General features: G+C 52.6%; 3 protein-coding genes across 8 annotated transcripts; all 3 read right to left on the bottom strand.

Annotated features, from left to right (window-relative positions):
- Positions 1-411: 411 nt before the first annotated feature.
- Positions 412-6,183, bottom strand: LOC122111413 (TAP binding protein). The gene is made up of 8 exons (XM_042684236.1): positions 6,067-6,183; positions 5,440-5,610; positions 4,529-4,789; positions 3,165-3,563; positions 2,489-2,830; positions 2,316-2,405; positions 2,161-2,195; positions 412-676 (listed from the first exon to the last, which is right to left on the bottom strand). Exons 1-8 carry the CDS (start codon positions 6,101-6,103, stop codon positions 665-667), a joined length of 1,347 nt encoding a protein of 448 aa, XP_042540170.1. The 5' UTR covers positions 6,104-6,183; the 3' UTR covers positions 412-664.
- Positions 6,184-6,815: 632 nt separating this feature from the next.
- Zbtb22 (zinc finger and BTB domain containing 22) lies at positions 6,816-10,127 on the bottom strand. Of its 2 annotated transcripts, none has more exons than XM_042683959.1 (2): positions 10,025-10,127; positions 6,816-9,196 (listed from the first exon to the last, which is right to left on the bottom strand). In XM_042683959.1, the coding sequence occupies exon 2, from the start codon at positions 9,118-9,120 to the stop codon at positions 7,219-7,221; it is 1,902 nt and encodes a 633-aa protein (XP_042539893.1). In that variant the 5' UTR covers positions 9,121-9,196; positions 10,025-10,127; the 3' UTR covers positions 6,816-7,218. The 2 variants fall into 2 exon arrangements, with proteins under 2 accessions (XP_042539893.1, XP_042539894.1); XM_042683960.1 differs by lacking the exon at positions 10,025-10,127 and adding an exon at positions 9,797-9,879.
- Positions 10,128-10,515: 388 nt separating this feature from the next.
- Daxx (death domain associated protein) lies at positions 10,516-15,868 on the bottom strand. 5 transcript variants are annotated; one of them, XM_042684220.1, is made up of 8 exons: positions 15,766-15,868; positions 14,653-14,935; positions 13,669-14,497; positions 13,342-13,556; positions 12,884-13,121; positions 12,257-12,728; positions 11,880-12,105; positions 10,516-10,760 (listed from the first exon to the last, which is right to left on the bottom strand). In XM_042684220.1, exons 2-8 carry the CDS (start codon positions 14,881-14,883, stop codon positions 10,701-10,703), a joined length of 2,271 nt encoding a protein of 756 aa, XP_042540154.1. In that variant the 5' UTR covers positions 14,884-14,935; positions 15,766-15,868; the 3' UTR covers positions 10,516-10,700. The 5 variants fall into 5 exon arrangements, with proteins under 5 accessions (XP_042540154.1, XP_042540153.1, XP_042540157.1 ...); XM_042684219.1 differs by having other exon boundaries at positions 15,732-15,861; XM_042684223.1 differs by having other exon boundaries at positions 13,669-14,299; positions 15,732-15,861.
- Between the last annotated feature and the right edge of the window lie 1,023 nt (positions 15,869-16,891).

Below are 16,891 nucleotides of genomic sequence, written 5' to 3'. Positions count from 1 at the left end.
TGGATTTGGCCCTAAGGTATCTGTTCTCCAGGTGTGTTCTCTGTCCTGGAGGTCCCCAGACTACTTCAATAAGACCTTTTAAAACAATAGTAAGGGCTGATGGAAGGGGAAACAAAGGAGGAGGCTACAATGCTTGATAAGAAATGTACTCATTATCTTGCCCATGTAATTGTAACCCCTGTGTACAGTATTTTCACAATAAAAAATTTTTTTAAGTAAAATAAAAAAAAAAAACCAATATTAAGGGCTGAGATGTAGCTCAGTGGCAAAGTGCTTACCTGTAAATACAACTTCTTGGGTTCAATCCCCAGTACCAGAAAAAAAGAAAAATTCCCCAAGAGTGTATGGTATGCCACAGGTGCATGATATGTGTTGATGCCACAGTTTTCAGAATGAATGCAAAGTGTATTCTTGTGATTTAAACCTTTCTCAATTTCAAGTTTTAGTACACTATCAATAGTTCTCACATAATTAAAAACTCTTTAGACTGATAAGAGGTCCTAAAACAGAAACAACCACTGCCCTAGTGCTTTAAAAAAGTGAATGCCAGATTGTGTCTTAAAAAAATCCAGCCACTCGGAGGGAATTTGTCGATAATGGCACACTGTATTAGCTTCAGCCAGAGATCACGGTGGCTTCTATAGGATGATGATAGTGAGTGCCTTCACTGTGTTTTCTGGAAGAGAATGAAGAAGGAAGTGAGGGATTTGGAGTTTCAAATGGTTTGAAGTGCTCATGGTCAATCCAGTAAGATCATCCTTGACGTAGACCGTGGGATAATGGTGGGACAAACCTTTTCTGCCCGAGGGATATGGGAATACATTATCTCTTACCTTATCCAAGAGATAGACTGTATTATTTAAGCGATCCAACAGCTGGCTGAGAGCTCCACAATCCAATGTGCTAGCCCCTATACAGGCAGTCAATGCTACCTCCAGGATGGTAGCCCCATAGGGATAGTCTCAAGTACAGTATGCTGACAGGCTGGGGATATAGTTCTGTGGAAGAGCACCTACCTAGTATATGGGAGAGTCTGGATGTGATCCACAGCACCATAGAAAGTAAAGGAGGAATGGAAGAAAGCCAACATTTTAACACCTGAAGTGTGAGGACTCACATAATTCTAGCAACTCAGGATGCTGAGACCTGGTGGATCACAGTTAAATTCCAGTCCAGACAGAAAAGACTGTGAGAATCTATCCCCAGTTTATCAGCAAAATACTGGATTAGAGGGGTAGCTAAAGTGGTAGAGTATCAATCATGAGTGAAGAAAGCCAAGAATGGTCATGAGACTCTTGAGTTCAAGCTCTATACTGACACTACTTATGGTAAAGAGAAAACAAAAACCGTTTCTTTTGTAATTTTTTGGTGATGAGATCAAACCATGAACTTCATACATTCTAGGCAAGCACTCTTCCATTGAACTATGCCACCGCCTTTATAATTTGGGGGCCTCACACATGCTAAGCAAGTGCTACCACTGCACCAGCCTCCTCAGCCCCTACCTTTTTTTTTTTTTTTTAGGGAGGGGTCCGGTTGTGGGGCCTGAAATCTGGGCCTGGACGCTGTCCCTCAGCTCTTCAGCTCAAGGCTAGTGCTCTACCACTTGAGCCACAGCGCCACTTCCGGCTTTTATTGTTTTTGCTTATGTGGTGCTGAGGAATCGAACCCAGGGCCTCAGGCATGCAAGGCAAGTGCTCTACCACAGAGCTACCTTCCCAGCGCCCCCTACCTGTTTCTTTTAACTTGATCTTTTTTTGTTATTGGAGATGATCTCTCTATATATCCCAGGCTGACCTTAAGCTCAGGATCTTGCCTTAGACTCAAGTGCTGGGATTATAGGCATGTGATATTATGCCTGATTCTTACTTGTTTAATATTACTAACTAGTAGATTGTTTCAGTTTACATGTGTGGTTTGCATTATATTTCCATTAGACAGGACTAAGTAATTTTTAAATTCCTTCAGGGAAACTAAGATGCAGATGTAGCTTGCTTACGAGGCCCTACAATTAGAATGTAGGGCAGGATTTAACCTAGGTCTGTGGGAAGTCGTAGTCTGGGTCTGCCCACCATACCAGCAACCTCCCTCCCTCCCTGGGTGAGAGTGTTGGAACAAGAACAATATGAGGCCAGAAGATAAGAAGTGGAGCCCTGTTACCTTCTCTGAATCCTTGCACATGCTCAGGTAGGCGGCTGTAGAAATAGATGGAGAGGAGATAAGATTCAGAAATGGGCAGAGGTGGGTATATCTGCTCCTAGAAGGGGGTTGTCTATAGTGGGGAGGATCATGGTCACAGTGGGGTTCATACTCACCAACACAACCCAGAGCCTTGATTAGTCCGAGGAGGAGAAACGCTGACAGGAAGAGGCCTATACCATCCTCAACAGAGGGCCCAGACAGGCCTGACAGAGAGAAGGTGTGAGAGTGAGCATCCTGTCTTCATCCAAAGGTGCCAGCCTGATGCCACAGTGTTCCTAGCTCTTACCTGCCACCTTCAGAGTGACCTCTGCGCTGCGCCCTGATGCATGCAGGCTGGGATGACGTACTCGACAGGCATAACGTGCCCCATGCTGCTTAGTGGTGACTGGAAGTGGCTGCAGGTACGCAGAGAGACTGACAGAGCCATCCGAATGATGATGGAGAGATGAAAACCACCTCTGTCCTTCAGCCTTCACAGAATAGCCCTCTGGACCACCCCGGAGCTCCCACTCCACCTCCAGGCCTTTAGAGGGGTAGAAGTGGGACACCAGGCAGATCAACTCTGGGGGTGCCTCCCCCGCAGCAGCCCATACAAGGGGTGCTGGCATGAGGGACACTTTGGGAGGCTCTGAGGAAAGAGTAAGAAAGGAATATGAGAAGACAAATCCACATAGTCCTCCCTGTCTGCCCTCTGGCTTTCCTAAAGTAGAGGTAGGAAGGTTTCCTCTGAGGACTGGGAACCACTGTCTCCCATTGTTGCTTCATAGGAATCCCCATGCCAAAGTTCCCTAGATTCCTACGGACACTCAAATTCCTGCCATTCTCCCTCTGGCTTCCCATGGTCCCCATTTATGTCACTTAGGCACCCTGGTCTTCATCCTCCTTCATGCTCTGGTGGTGTCCTAACCCCAGTCCCCCCGCCCCCCCCCCACTCCCTGTAGAAATTTCTGTGCCCCACTCACTGTGCATAGAGAGCTCCAGGGTGACCTGTCCTTGAAGGTATGGCAGGTGAACTGTGGCTAGGTAAGTGCCTTCCTGAAAGGGTTGCACTGCTGGCAACCAGAAGGTGCCATTCCCGGTCCAAGGGCCCCAAGGCTCATCATCATCCCATGCAGCAAATGCCACTGCTCCCTCCTGGGCTGCTGGCATTTGTCCACCTAGTCCAGGAGTTGCAGCCAGGAGCAGATGGCCTTTACCCATGTGCTGGCGTCGCCACTCCAGGCCAAAGGGAGGGGGACCTGGGGGCAGAGATGCAGCAGCCTCGAGGTTGGGGGGCATGTAAGAGAAGCTCAAGTCCACTACTGCATCTTGTCCCAGCTGGACTCGAAGGGCAGGGGTGTGAGAAAGGACAGTCAGCACCACTTGGGGACAGGAAAAGAGAGATGGGAGAGAAAAAAATAGAAATGAAGTTACAGAGTGGATCAAACTCCAATTTACCCACTCTACAGAGGGTACTTCTGTTTCTGATACTTGTCATCTCTGAAAATGTCCTTTTCTCTGGCACTGAGTGGGAACTTACGTGGCTCAGAGTGAGCAGACAGGTCCAGGGGTGAATAGGAGCACTGAGGGTACAGCCCTTAAAGCCTGCTTTGAACACTGTCCATTCAAGCTCTGGGGATGGTAGGATCTGAGAATATGGTTGGTTGGTTTTAGTTTTGGTGCCAGTATTAGGGCTTGAACTCAGGGCCTGGGTGCTGTCTCTGAGCTTTTTTGCTTAAGGGTAGTACTCTATATAACTTGAGCCACAGCTCCACATCCAGCTTTTTTGGAGGTTCATTGGAGAGAAGAGTCTCATGGATTTTCCTGTCCAGGCTAGCTTTGAAATGATCCTCAGATTTCAGCCTTTGGAATAGCTAGGATTACAAGTGTGAACCACCAGCACCCAGCTTAGTATCTGTCTTTTATAGTTGGAAAAAATAGACTCAGAGAGAAAAGGACATTCTCACCACCACCTCACAGTGAGTAAGGAGTGCCAGAGATCTAGATATCCAGGTCAGATATACTCCATTTCTGCATTAATTGCCCACTGCCTCTCTGGGCTCAGAAAAGCCAACAAGTCTGGTTTGAAACAGGGTGAACTACTAGGTGCCTAGCAAGATACAGATCCCAGATCCCCATTGGTTGGTCTTTGCAAAGCCACACCTTATAGAGGACCTTGAGGCCCCTCCCCCAAACCACTGTTGGTTTCGAATTATACTGTTAAGGAGAAGTAAGGAAAAGAAAAGTGAACCCCATTTGGAGAAATGACTTGCTCAAGTCCAGACTTGAGTCCCTGGCTAATCTGAAGCCTTAGAATACATCTGCATCTATCTTCCTTCCCAGCTACCTGTTGCCTTGGTGATAGGTACAGGCTCCTTCTGAGGTTCTGGCTGTCGTTGTAGGAGGATGGAGAGGCTAAAGACCGAGCTAGACATGCTGACCATCAGCCAAGCTCCATTCAGAGCCTGGGGGCAGCTCTGCTCGGGTGTCAGGCCTCTGAGCCAACTCGAAGAGGCTGGCAACGGGAGGAAGCGGCTTATCTCGCAGTGTGGAGCTGGGGTACTCCTGGGGTACCGTCTGAAGGCAGCCTGCAGGGTGCCTGTAGGGTCTGAGAGCAGAAAAAGAAGTAGAGCTGTAAAATGAGTCCCAAAAGGGGCTGGAAGGATAGTGTCCAAAAAAGCTCAAATAAAGACTACCCACAGTGAAAAGTTCATTGGTAATCCCAATTTACTTTACTATGATTACTACTATTATTTTGGTGCCAATACTGGGGCTTGAACTTGGCCTCATTCTCTCACTTGTTTTTCTCTGCTCAAGACTAGCACGCTACCTACTTGAAACACACCTCCACTTCGAGCTTTTTGCTGGTTAATTAGAGGTAAAAGTCTTACAGACTTTTCTGTTCTGGCTGGCTTCGAACCGTAATCCTCAAATCTCAGTCTCCTGAGTAGCTAGGATTATAGCTGTGAACTACCACAGCCCAGCTTAATCCCGATTTATTTATGGAGGGGAAATTCCAGAATCAGTGAGAGATCTAAGAGGGAGACTGCCCCTTGATCTTCAGCAATGGGGAAAAAAAGTTTGTGTCATCTAGGCTGAGGATGTGGTTCAGCAGTAGACCAATCGGCTGTCATTCCCCAGGCCCCAGGATCCCCTACTCGCACGTTGGGAAAAGTGGTGGGGGGGTGGGGGGGGGAGGAGGGAGGGTGAAGACCTATCCTCGGAGGCAAGGGGTGGAGTGAGTCCCGGAAGACTCACCTTCCACTTGGAGGTAGAGTTTAGGGTCGAGGTCCGGCCTGGGCGGCGGGCCCTGGGGTCCGGGACGCAGCAGCAGCGCAGCGGGTCTCTGGGCCAGGCTACCCCTGCCAGCGTCCTCCACGAACCAGCACTCGACCGCCGTGTGTCCTGCCGAGGCGGCAGTCACCAGGCCTGGGGGAGAGGACGCCCGTGATGCCACGGCCAGGGCTTGGAGCGACCCGACCCAAGGTTGTCAGGGGCCTAGTGGGACCACGCCCCCCCTCCCGCGTCCCTCCAGTAAGACTACCGACCCCAGAGGGCCCACCGCCCCCTAGCATTCCCCCGGTGGGCCCACCGCACCCGCACGTCCCACCTGTGGGACCACCTGCCCCCCGCCTCCCCTCGATGGGACCACAGCCCCCGCGCCCCCCTCCGTGGGCGCACCTGCGCCCCGCGGTCCCCCAGTGAGACCACAGCCCCAGCCCCGCGCGTCCCCCCGGTGAGAGCACCTGCCCCGCGCGTCCCTGGATGGGTCCACCTGCGCCCCACGATCCCCCGGTGGGACCACAGCGTCCCGCGCGTCCCGCAATGGGACCACTACCCGCCTCCCCCACACGGGCTACAAGACAAGTCTCCAGCTTTGCTCACCCAAACCCACAGCCAGGAGCAGGGCGGCGGGCTCCATGGCGCGGGCTCCTCTCCACTACCCCAGCCTCCCCTTCCTCTTTCGCTTTCCCTTTCGCTTCCGCCCAGGCCGAGGGAGGAGCCGCGCCGCGCCAGCCTGCGCTCGGGGCCGGGTGAGGGCGAGCCCAGGCGCGTGCATCCCCCACGGGCCACCCGGAGTCCCCAGTCTCCCCTCTCCACCCCTTCCCCACCGAGTCCTCCCAGCTCTTCCCGGAGCGCCTAGCCCCGCCCCGCCCCTAGACTCCTCCCTCGGGTCTCCTCCCAGCAGCACTTTTCCTTCAGCTTTCTCCCACCAGGGCCTGGTCCCTAGCAAACAGAGGGGTTGTCAGAAGCCAAGTGAAGTGACCAATAAATATTTTAATCACTGTTTAAAAAAAACCTAAAACCTGTACTACAGCTTTCACTCCCTTCTAATCTACACCCATTTCCTCGGGAGAACTGAGTTAGGAAACCCCAATGGAGGTGTGTAAGGTGATATACAAATAGGGGTGTATCATGTGGGAGAGGATAGGTTCCGTGAGACTCAGGAGGCCTGGGCCCCGGCCAGGGAGCCGGTGGCTCACACTTGTAACCCTAGCTGTTCAAGAGACTGAGATCTGAGGATCACAGTTTGAAGCTAGGCCAGGCAGGAAGTCCATGAGACTCTTATGTCCAATTAACCACAAGAAGCCATAAATGGAGCTGTAGCCCAATAATATAGAGCTAGCCTTGAGCTTAAAAGCTCAGGGATAGCACCCAGGCCCAAAGTTCAAGCCCCAGGACTGGCAAAAATAAAAAAAAGGCCTTCTCCCACAACACAAACACAGACTTCAGGTACAGACTACTACAACCTGACTCATGACCCTGCAACTCCAGGATGCTCCAAACACCCCCTCCCACTCCTCTCTCCGTGTTTCCCCTTCTCTGTAGAGCTGGGGCTTTGGGCTATAATGGGGATACCTTGGGAGAAAGGGGCTGAGTGGAATGAGCTGTTGATAATGAAACATGGTTTCCTCTCCAGAATATGTACAAGTCCATAGTGATAAAGACAGTGTGATGGGAGATCATCCAGGGATCACAGCACCCCTGGAGTGGGCTCCCCATTCCCTCTTCCCCAGAAGTTACCCCAATCGTCAGTCAGTTCGCTCCTCCACCTCCATTGAAACCCATCTCCACCTTGTGGACACTTGGTGGGGACCAGACACGTCTGTTGGGTGGGGGTGTGGCCCCACTTGCCTCATCGCCACTGGCCCCACCCCCTCCAGAGGACTCTCTCTTGGGTTGTAAGGTTGGCCCTGTGGACACCCCGGGGCCAGGTATGCCCCCAGCTCCACCCATTCGGTGCCTTCGCTCACAGTGTCCCCGGTGACGCATGAAGCTATCTCGCCACATGAACTTCTTGGCGCAGACACCACACTCGTAGGGCTTGAGACCTGTGTGTGTCTTCATGTGCTCTGTCAGATGGTGCTTCATTTTGAACTTCTTGTTGCACACGGGGCAGTCAAAGGGCCTCAGGTTGAGATGCATGTTCACATGCCGATCGCGCATGCTCTTGTGGGAGAAGGCCTTCCCGCAGTGGCACAGAAAGATCTTATTTCCATCCCCACTTCCCGTCCCTCCTGCTGCCCCGCCATTGCCACCTGGCATGCCCAGGCCTGCTGTTGATGCGCCCCCAAGCGTCACAGCCCCATGTTCTGCTTGGTTCCCTGGCGGCTGGCCTGGAGCCTGTGAGGAGGAGGAGGAAGATGATGGGAAGACCAAGATCTGGTTGCCCTGCATGTCCAAAGGGAGGAGGGGTCGTGGAGGGTGTGTGGGGGCATAAGAGGAAGGGGTGGGTCCCCCTGAGTCATCCAGCCCTGCCCCAGGACCCCCACTCTCATAGTGACCAAAGTCATTGGAGGATTCACAGAAGTTGACCTGCTCCTCCCCCTTGTCTGGAGGCTCAGTCAGGGTTCGGACATCACTGATACTGAGAGTAGCCTCAGGGCCTCCCCCTGATAGAACCCTAGAGCCACCCCCCAACTCTTCATCCTCATCATCCTCACAAGTCAGCACCAAGTCTTCCTCCTCTTCCTCCTCCTCTAGCTCTGGGTCTTGGGGAACCAAAGGTGCTGGTGCAGGGCAATTTCCACCCCGTTTAACATACACCCAGTGTTTCTGTGGCACGATGCTGGTAGGTGTATAGGCAGGCCTCCGGAGCCCAGCCCCAGGGACCATTGCCCCTCTCCCATCCGTGCCATCATCACACAGTTCATCTGCCTCCAGCAGCAGCTTCCCAGAAGTGGCAGCCCCACTACCAACCACAGGGGCCGGGAATACTGGGCCACCTCCTCGCCGCTCCCCACTGCCTACTGCAGAAGCTGCAAATGCCTCTTGGGAAGAAGATGAGAAATCAGTAGACTCCCGAGGGCTGAAGTAGTTGCTGCTGCTGGGAGACTGATTCTCACTGGCCCGGCTGGAGGTATGGGAGCGCACAGAGCCCATGCTGGCAGGGGCCACAGGGCCCCCACTCCCTGATGGGACACCAACACCAGGTACAGTGACAGAAGTGGCTGCAGTAGTAGTGATGGTGGTAGTGGCTGAAGCTCGGCCTTCTCGGAGGAGTTCAGTGCACTTGTCCACAATGTGCCACATTTGGAGCACAGATCCCACAGTGAGGAAGTTGACAATGTCAGCAGCAGCCATGCTGAGCCGGCCAGTGTAGGCAGAGGCTAGGACGGTCTCAAAGGCACCAGGATCCATGACACTGGGTAGTGAGATGGAGGTCATGCCCTTGAGTAGGACCTGGTCGTGGAAGTACGGAGAAGAGGCAGCCAGAACAGCTCGATGAGCCCGAAACTCCCGTCCCTGCACTCGAATGGACACATCACAGAGTTGGCCCTGCAACCGTTGTTGATTAAGGGACTCCAGGAGAGCACTGGTCACCTCTGGGAAGGACACGTGTACCACTGCAGCTGCTGGCAGGGGCAGTGGGGGTGGAGCCAGAGAGAGGGGCAGGGGGAGTGCTGCCCCACTGGGTGACAGAGGAGATGGCTCCATGTTGTGAAAGGAGAGGATTAACCCCCCCCCCCCAGCCACAGGAACAAAGGAAAGAGAAGGGCGGCCGGGGGGGTCTCTGGGGAGAAAAAAAAAGAGAACAACATTTTGTAAATGTCCACTACAGTTCAAAAGCATATTCATACCACTCTTCTAAGTAACTTCCCATAACAAGGATAGGTAAATGCCTCAACCCCATTTGACAGGTAAGTAAACTAAGTCTGAGAAAGATTAAGCTTATCCAAGGACATTCAGCTAACGAGTGGCAATGATCTTTCCCTTAGAGGTTAGAAATAAGACGCTCTTAGGGAGCATCTTGGAATTACACCCTATTTACCATTTGCTTGACTCCGACTTTTCAAAATCCACCTTTGGGGTGATTTATACTCTACTTGGGAGGGTGGCAAATCTGCTCCTCTACTGGAAACCAGCCCCGATTCCACTTCTTCTAAAGTGATGCCCCCCAGCGATGTCACAGACCACGCCCCCTCCACCCACAGCGCACCACTAACCACGCCCAAGAAAGTCCGCCCCGCCCCGCCCCAGGTCATTTCGACCCGCCCCTTGTCTACCCCCCCCCGCCTACACTGGACCCCGCCTCCCCTGCCCCGCCCCGCGCGCTACCACGGCCTTTTCTCCCACCCGGAAGGTGCCCCCAACCCCGCGCGTCCCCGCTTACCGGGCCGCGCGCCCCGGGGCCCACCCCCCCGCCCCTCACTCGGCGGCCAGAGCTGCAGCCTGGGCCCCTCCCGCCGCCATCTTGCGCCGACTCCCTCCGCCCGCCTCCTCCACTCCTCCTCCTGCCCCACCGACATTAAAGGCAAAGGCAAACACCCCGCCCGTGCAGCTGCGCAAGATTCTGCCGACACAGCCACTTCCCCTTTAAGGAATAATCGCCTCATTCCACCTTAAAGGTACCAGGTCCCCTCTTCCACTGTGGGCCCAGAACTTGGTTTGGTAGAAACTTTCATTCCCCTTTAATTCCGTAACCCTGCCTTTTCCCACCGGCGACGGGTTCTGGCCTTTGCTCCTCAGGCCCCGCCTCCAAGCTGTGGCCTCCAGCTGATTTGCAGGATCACATAACCCCATGCCCAGCCTCTTAACATTCCCCCTAAAGCCCCACCTCCTTCCTCCGGGCCTGGATTGGCCAAGTAATCTTGAGCCAGCCCCTGATTGGCCTTTTCATTCCTAACCCTTGAAGAAAAGTAAAGTGAGTTAAAAGAAAGCCAAAGCACTTTTCTTTTTTTAAGAGCCTGATGTAGGGGTCCAGACCCAAGGACATTTTAAGATGACACAAGCTATGAAGGATAGTTCCCAGGCTGCTCTGGGACCTGGGTTATACCTAAGCTAGGGGAACAGCTGAAACACAACTGTAACCACAGAAGGACAAGACAGAAATACAATAAGAAAAAGTTTTATTATTTATTGTTTCTGTGTAAAACTTAAGCTTAAGCTTTTGATTTTTTAAAGAAACCACCAAAAAAGAATTAGATCAGTCCATCCCTTCCTCAAATTTATTTGCTTTCCACCATCCTCCAAATGCTATCCAAATCATTCTGGAAGGCAGGGAGAGTGGGAGGGAACTAATCAGAGTCTGAGAGCACGATGATTTCTTCTGGATCACACTGTGTGGCCACACTCATCTGCAGAGAAGTGAAAGACAGAATCAAAGAAGTCGAGAGTGTCTCAGTGGTAGAGTGCTTGCCTTGCATGCATGAGACCCTGGGTTGGATTCCTCAGCACCACATAAGCAGATAAAAGCCAGAAGTTGCACTGTGGCTCACATGGTAGAGCGCTAGCCTTGAGCTGAAGTGCTGAGGGACAGTGCCCAGGCCCACAGTTCAGACCCCACGACTGGCAAAAAAAAAAAAAAAAAAGTCAAGAGTATAGGCAAAGGAGAAGAAGGAAGCATGTAAATAAATTAAAAACTGTTGCCGGGCGCTGGTGGCTCACGCCTGTAATCCTAGCTACTCAGGAGGCTGAGATCTGAGAATCGCGGTTCAAAGCCAGCCCGGGCAGGAGAGACCGTGAGACTCCTATCTCCAATAAACCACCAGAAAACCGGAAGTGGCGCTGTAGCTCAAGTGGTAGAGCGCTCGCCTTGAGCTGAAGAGCTGAGGGACAGCGCCCAGGCCCAGAGTTCAAGCCCCACGACCGACAAAAAAAAAAAAAAACAAAAAACTGCCAGACACTGGTGGCTCATGCCTGTAATCCCAGCTACTCAAGAGGCTGAGATATGAGGATCTTGGTTCAAAGCCAACCTGGGGAGGAAAGTCCATGAGACACTAATCTCCAACCAACCACCAGAAAACTGGAGTGCTAGCCTTCAGCAAAAGAGCTCAGGGACAGTACCTGGGCCCAGAGTACAAGCCCCATAACCAAAAAAAAAAAAAGCTGGGCACTGGTGATTCACACCTGTAATTGTAGTTATTCAGGAGACTGAGATCTGAGGATCTTGGATCAAAGCTAGCCCAGGGAGGAAAATCCATGAGACTCTTATCTCCAATAAACCACCAGAAAACTGGAAGTGGCAAGTGGCTCAAGTGGTAGAGTGCAAGCCTTGAGCTGAAGAACTGAGCAGGATGGTGCCCATGCCCAGAGTTCAAGCTCCACAACCGACAAAAAAAAGGAAAAAAAAAAGAAAAAAAAAAAAGAAAAAATGTTTAAAACTAAGGTGGGAAAAACGGAAATAAGATGTGACAAGTGTTCCAGACAGAGGGCCTGAAACAATGAATGGTCAAGAAAAAGACTACCCCTCTTACCTTATAAGAACTGGGTTGAAGAGCTTGTGATTGGGGAACTTGGGACATCTGGGCTGGAAAAGGGCTGCAGAGGGAGCTGGTCACCAGGCCATGGCTAGGAGAGTCCACCCTTGTAGAGGAATCAGCAACTGGAACCATAGAAGCCAAGGGGGAAGGTGGACTAGACAGGGTACATACTGTCTTCTTCCCATTCTTCTCCTGTAATGCCTTTTGCTCTTCCACACAGCTAAGAATAAAATGCAAACACATGGAGGGATGTGAGAAGCCTAAATCTAGGAGAGTATCCAATCTCTCCCAGAAGCCTCAATCCTTCAATATTCCTCAGAAAGTCCCCTGAAATCCCTTCTCTGCTTCCCTTTTCCTCCACCTGTTGTTACCTGGTTTTTAATGGTCCTATTCCTGTTGGCTTCTCCTTGCGAGATTTCTTGCAGGGAGGACTGGAATCTCCCCAAGCATGAGGAGAGACACCTCCATTGAAGGATGTGGAGGAGACCATGGCTGCCCCATTCTCCAAAACAGTACTGAGGACATCCTCTGATTGCTTTCCAGAAGAGGAAATATCCTTTTCCTCAGGGGAGGGGGTAGTATCCACTGGTAAAGTTTCAATTTCTAACTCAAAGAGCTGAGACTTAGGACTCTCTTCCTCTAGGGGAAGCTTTTCATACTGTTCTCCACTGCTTTCAGCATCTATGCTGGAAGGATTCAGGGGTTCTTCCAACAGTGAAGCCGGTGACGCTGTGAGTTCTTTATTTTGCAGTTCTTCCGAAGACCTGTTGTTCTCTTTGCTGGGCTCCACGTTTTCAGTGGAGGTCTGTGATGGTGACATTGGGCTTTTGTTTCTACTATTACCTAGGGAAGAAGAAAAGAGGAGAGGAGTGACATGAGGACTGGGGGAGGGGAGACTACTACTGCAAAGGAACTAGGAGTAAGAAGAGAAAGGAAAGAATCTCAACAGGTGCTCATGCTCAACAGGGTAGAATTGACATAGATGTTCTTCTACAAACCTCCTCTTTCCTCCTCCTCCTCTTCTTCTTCCTCCTCTTCTTCTTCCTCTTCCTCCTCCTCTTCATCTTCCTGACATTCCTGTATCTGTTCTAGATCATCCTCGTCTTCGGAATCTGTGGCTTCTTCCTCTTCCTCTTCTTCCTCTTCTTCCTCCTCATCACTTTCTTCATCTTCCTCATCATCAGTGTCAGCCTTGGAGGTAGGCGGGCATTCTTGGGATGCCATTCCACTAGGGCCCTGAGAGACAAAGGAATTTCCCTAAGAAATCCCTTGCCCCAGAGTTTGGTTCTTATATTCCTTCTGTGCACTCCCCCATCAAACACCCTGGAATCTCTGGTGGTCAGAAACAGAGACAGAGAGAGAGAGAGAGAAAGTGTGTATGTGTATGTGTGTGTGTGTGTGTGTGCGTGTGCGTGTGTGTGTGCAGGCAGATGGGGAAACAGTCTCCCTTCCACACCTCACCAGAATCCAAGGAGGCTTTGGGGGAGTCTGGAGATTGGGAGGAAGTGCCTTGGGAAAGCCGAGCTCTTCGCTTCTGTCTCTCCCCCTCCTCACTTTTGTCTTGCATCACTGCATATTTGGAGATGACTTCATCCAGTCGGCTCATTGCTAAGTTTCGGTTTTCTCGAAGGCGCCTGGCCAAAGCAGGATCTGAAAGTGCTGGGTCAATACCTATGTGGAAAAATACAACAGTCAGCTCAAACCTGAGGGGACTAGGGCAATGCCCCCTCTGCCACACATCTACCCTGAAGAGTTATTGATGGGCATCCCACTAGCCTCCTACCTGGCCTATAGTCATCTGTGAGGTGACAGCCAAAGTTGTAGATGAGATCAAGGTGGCGGCGCTCTTGTAACCTAACACCAACATCACGGAAGGCATCCTGAGCCAAGAGCTGAAGCTGCTGTCGAGGAAGGCCAAGGCTGTGCCGAGCAGCTGCCTTCTCTACTGCTCGAAGCACATCTCTATAGTCAGGGAAAGTATCAAGCCCTGGCTTGTTGATGAGCCGTTCGATGCGCCTATTAACCTCTGGATAGCGGGTGCCCCGGTAAGGTATTCGCTGCTCAATGACACGGCCAGTCAGAGAAGAGCAGTCTTTCAGCTCACACAGGCGGCCAAAGAGGCGGATAAGCTTCCGCTTCAATCTGGCCTCTTGCAGGTATGTGGAGTCTGGATCATCCAATTCTGACAGATCCAACTCCTTTTCCTGTAGCCGCTTGATCTCTGCCACATAGAGTGCCAGCAACTGCTCCAAGCGCTGGATCTGCCGTCGGGAACCACGGGTCCTTGGGGCCTCAGAGGCAGAGGCTTCAGCATGTGTGAGGTTTGAGGAGTCTGTGGGAGGGTTATTCTCAAAGGGCTCACTGGAAGTGGTAGCAAGAGGGGCCAGGTTCAGCTTCTTCTTGGCAGAATGGGCCTTAAGAACAGTGCAGAGTTCATTGATATACACATACAACTTAGCTGGCCGACTCCTGGCCCGGGAGAGGACCCGGGAAAGGATGTTGCAGAACTCTGCTGAGGCCAAAAACAGAGACTGGGCCCGCTGCTGCCGGTTAGAGAGGAATTGGACCACCTCAGGGTGGTCTGCTGTCTGCGTCTTACACAGTTCAAGGAACTGCAGAGTTCAGGGAAAAGAAGGGGGAAAGAGACAAGGGAAAGAGTTGAGAGAAAGAAGGTAAGCTGGGGTTAGTGGGGAAGACAGGACCAGAGAGCAAGCCAGTCAACCATCCCCCTCCCTGGAGTACAAGAATCTCCTCCCGTGAAGCTCACCTCTTCAAACAGCTTCTCATTCTCCAACTTGTAGCATTTCTTGCCGCCAGAACTACTATTTCCTTCAGCTCCAAGGGGCTCAGAAGAACCAGGGGCTTCTGCCTGCGGTGAGCCAAGGGCTTCTGCCTGAGGTGAGCCAGGACTCAGGGGTGGGTGGGAGGGCCCTGGCTGAGCAGCTGCTTCATCTTCATCATCATCATCCAGCACAATGATGCTGTTAGCGGTGGCCATGGGGGATCAAATTCCCCCGAGGGAGGAAGTGTTGGGGATTTCAGATTTCCTGCTAGAAGGGGATGGGGACCTCAGAAAGAGCCCCTCCAGCATCACCCCATCCCTTTGTAGTTTATGGTCCTCTTGGGGTTCAAGCCCAAAGGTGGACGTCCTCTCACTGCCCAGTTTCAGGAACTACTTCTTTGTGCTTTTCCGGTCCTTCAAGTGTAGGATAGTGATGAGCCTCCCAAACCGTAAGTCCCCACCTCCTACTCCACCCCCCACGTCGATTTCCGGTCTTTCAGTTGCGTTTCTCAAAGTTGGTTTTTACTCCCAACCCTAATACCAAGTCTCAGACCGCAACCCAAATTCCCGACAAGCCCTTCCACACCCCCTGTCGGTGTCACCTCACACGCTTGCCCCCCTCCGCTCTTAAACCAGGAAAACCCTCCACATTCCACCCCATAAATTCACTCCCAACTCCAAGTCTCGGAAGTTCCCTCCCAGCAATCGGTTCTCCTTACTCTTAATTATCTCCATTATTTCACCCTCCTGACGGCTCCCCTCAAACCTGGCTTGAGGCTGGAGATTTTTCATCTCAAGTCCCCTCCCTGTCACCCCACCCTATTTTCCCCATTTTTTTCTGACTTGTAGCCGACCGGGGGCCTTCTTCTGGACTCTTCCTGATTCCTCTTGATACCAACCCAGTCGGACCGGGCCAGTGTTCAGAGCTTCCCGCCAAGTCCCCTCCCCCAGTTCAGCCGCAGGCCACCCTGCTCCCTTTCGGACACAGCAAGGTACAACAGCTTACACCTCAGACTCAGCAACCCAGGTTTCTCTCCCAACACCTCTCCCTCAGTATTTCTCACCCCTCCTTCGCTGTCCACACGGTCAGGCCCCCACCTCAGAAACGGTCTCTCAAGGCGACCCTCGCGGCTGGTCTCAGAACCTAGCATGTTCTCTCCGCCTTCCTTTTCCTCCCTCCCACCGCAGGCCCCAGTACGGACCGGAAGTCCCAGTTTCCGCCTTTTTTGAACCAGGGTGCGGCCATATTGTCGTACGGCAAACAGTCACCTGTGGCCGGAAGTGGGATTGGGCCCGCCCACAGCATCTGAGGTTTTCTTCCTGCGGATTTGTACGGGGTGATGTTTGTCCCCGCCGGCGTCCCATAGTAGTTTGAGGCCGCCATTTTCGCGTAGGTACTGGGCTCCGCCGAGGCTCGTTCCCATAGGCTGTGAGCCTTTTTTCACCCGGTACTTCCGCGACTTGGCCAATCAGAAACTTCCTACCTCTGACCCATCCGCCCGTGAGTCAAGGGCTAGTAGGACGCAACCATGTTTCCGAGGAGGGGAGGGGGAGCCAAGCAGGATGGATTAAGAAGGACTTGGTCTTTCTAAGGCAATGCGGGATTTGGGGAAAGGAAGGAAAGTGGGAGGAAGGAAATGAGACGTTTCCCTTCTCTTGGGTGCCGGCGAGGCGTCCGGCCTTGCTTTCCTGCGCCGCGGGCTCCCTTTCCCACCCTTCCCCCCGGCGCTTACTCCTCCTCTCTAGGGCCGCGCGGGGCCGCTGTCCAGCAGCTGCCTCCCGCGACGGGCGCGGCGTCCCCCGAAGTCACACCCGTGTGCAGAAATGAGTACGAGCCGCTACGAACACGCGTTATTATGGCTATATTGACTTGCTGTCCAAGCTCCAGAACTAAAGGCCGACCGAGCCGGTGGGGCCTCCGAGGTTGGCCCTCCGCTCTTCTCTGAAGGGTCGGCGGCGCTGGCCAGGAGGCCCTTCTTTATCCCGAGGGATCCAGGGTCCAGGGCGGGCACTGGAAGGGGTGGCGGCTTCGTGGAAAGCCCGTGAAAATGGCCGTGGTGAGGGCTGAGAGATGAAGCGCACAAAATACCGGGGGTCACCTCCTCTTCTGGGAGCGCTGAGGAAAGAACGGGAAGAAGCCGATGTGATGGTTGGGGGTGATGGTGAAGGTGGGGGGGGGGGGCTAAAGGGTTTCGTGGAGGCAAGGCTGGGGCCGCCCGTGATC

The sequence above is a fragment of the Dipodomys spectabilis genome, unplaced genomic scaffold (assembly GCF_019054845.1).
Source record: "Dipodomys spectabilis isolate Male_0828 unplaced genomic scaffold, ASM1905484v1 ptg000085l, whole genome shotgun sequence".
Lineage (NCBI taxonomy): Eukaryota > Metazoa > Chordata > Mammalia > Rodentia > Heteromyidae > Dipodomys > Dipodomys spectabilis.
Note: the sequence above shows the minus strand (reverse complement) of the source record. Positions and strands in the feature narration are given on the sequence as shown.

What these genes read in the sequence shown, in the direction of transcription:
- LOC122111413 (XM_042684236.1), bottom strand. Translation starts at nt 6,103, where the DNA reads ATGGAGCCCGCCGCCCTGCTCCTGGCTGTGGGTTTGG. An exon ending in ACCTATCACCAAGGCAACAG is followed by an intron (nt 3,564 to 4,528) that starts GTAGCTGGGAAG and finishes CCTGTCCCCAAG; the next exon opens with TGGTGCTGACTGTCCTTTCT. An exon ending in CCTGGAGCTCTCTATGCACA is followed by an intron (nt 2,831 to 3,164) that starts GTGAGTGGGGCA and finishes CTCTTTCCTCAG; the next exon opens with AGCCTCCCAAAGTGTCCCTC.
- Zbtb22 (XM_042683959.1), bottom strand. Translation starts at nt 9,120, where the DNA reads ATGGAGCCATCTCCTCTGTCACCCAGTGGGGCAGCACTCCCCCTGCCC.
- Daxx (XM_042684220.1), bottom strand. Translation starts at nt 14,883, where the DNA reads ATGGCCACCGCTAACAGCATCATTGTGCTGGATGATGATGATGAAGAT. An exon ending in CCTCCTTGGATTCTGGTGAG is followed by an intron (nt 13,122 to 13,341) that starts GTGTGGAAGGGA and finishes TTTGTCTCTCAG; the next exon opens with GGCCCTAGTGGAATGGCATC. An exon ending in GGAGGAGGAGGAAAGAGGAG is followed by an intron (nt 12,729 to 12,883) that starts GTTTGTAGAAGA and finishes CTTCTTCCCTAG; the next exon opens with GTAATAGTAGAAACAAAAGC.